The sequence below is a fragment of the Solanum stenotomum genome, chromosome 2 (assembly GCF_019186545.1).
Source record: "Solanum stenotomum isolate F172 chromosome 2, ASM1918654v1, whole genome shotgun sequence".
NCBI lineage: Eukaryota > Viridiplantae > Streptophyta > Magnoliopsida > Solanales > Solanaceae > Solanum > Solanum stenotomum.
The window spans coordinates 43,850,741-43,851,954 of NC_064283.1; the positions used below are offsets into that span (position 1 = coordinate 43,850,741).

Below are 1,214 nucleotides of genomic sequence, written 5' to 3' on the forward strand. Positions count from 1 at the left end.
GGAACATAAAACATGAAGACTCATTTTCTCATTTAAACAAGGATTCAACTAGAACATGCACAACATAAGGAGACTATGGAAATCACAAAATCACACGTAACTCCAAACACATGAAACAAGCTACAAGGAACTCTTGGTGTCAAGCTTGAATATGAATAGAAGGAAAGAGATAGGGATATCAAAACTCTCTACAACCTTACTATTCAACATACCATCCCCCACTTAAGGGAAAACCCAACTAAGGTTAATCATGAAAAATCAACATAAGAACCTCCATAAGAGATTCACACTAAAAGGAACCATCACTTACCGGTGCCTTCATCTGGATTAGCTCCTTTGTCCTTGTTAGCTTGAAGCACATAGAAACGATTCTTCTTTGGAGCATTAGGATCCGGACCATCAAGAGAAGCTTGTTTGGTCTCACTTCCTTGTGCCGAGAGTGTTGGGAAATCCTTCATATTATGACCCTTCTTTCCATACCCAAAGCACCCATACGTGCCGGCAAGGTACTTACCCAAAAGTTGCTTCCCATACTTGGCACACCTAGACTTTTAAAAGAAGAACCACTTCCACTCACTCCTTGAGACTTAGGGTTAGACACCCTATCATTGTTGACCATAGAGGAATCTTGATTGTAGAACCTCTTTTTGGACCTAGGTTGACTTTGCTCATCGGATCTACCCCTCTTCAAGTCTTTATTCATCCTCTTAAGTTTAGACTCCTCAATTGATTGAGCATACACAATAAGCTTAGAAATGTTAATGTCACCATGGAGCACTGCCGTATGACACTCTTCCTTAACAAGGTCGGATACACTGGTCACAAACCTACTCATCTCATCCCTAGGGTTAGACACCAAGGATGGAGCATACTTAGACAATAGGGTAAACTTCAAGGAATACTTCTCCATATTCATGCTACCTTGCCTAAGGTTTATAAACTCCACTTTACAATCCCTCTTCTTACGGGAAAAGTATCTACCAAGGAATGCTTCCTTAAACTCCTCCCACTCTATAGGGCCCGCTTCTAAAGGCCTATTGGCTTTCCATTGTGTGAACCACACTTGGGCAACATCTTTGAGTTGATAGGAGGCCAACTCCGCTTTCTCTACAGAAATTAATCCCATAGCATTTACTATCTTATCAACTTCATCTAGAAACTCTTGAGGATCCTCTCCCACTTTAGAGCAAAGAAAAATAGGAGGATTCATCCTC

At 41.0% G+C, this 1,214-nt stretch overlaps 1 protein-coding gene across 1 annotated transcript; it reads right to left on the reverse strand.

Annotated features, from left to right (window-relative positions):
- Positions 1–302: 302 nt before the first annotated feature.
- Positions 303–835, reverse strand: LOC125856006 (uncharacterized). Its single transcript, XM_049535618.1, has 2 exons — positions 642–835; positions 303–543 (listed from the first exon to the last, which is right to left on the reverse strand). The coding sequence occupies exons 1-2, from the start codon at positions 833–835 to the stop codon at positions 303–305; spliced, it is 435 nt and encodes a 144-aa protein (XP_049391575.1).
- Between the last annotated feature and the right edge of the window lie 379 nt (positions 836–1,214).

Coding starts and splice junctions, on each gene's coding strand:
- LOC125856006 (XM_049535618.1), bottom strand. CDS start 835: ATGAGTAGGTTTGTGACCAGTGTATCCGACCTTGTTAAGGAAGAGTGT. Junction 544..641: donor CAACCTAGGTCCAAAAAGAG/GTTCTACAATCA, acceptor TTAAAAGTCTAG/GTGTGCCAAGTATGGGAAGC.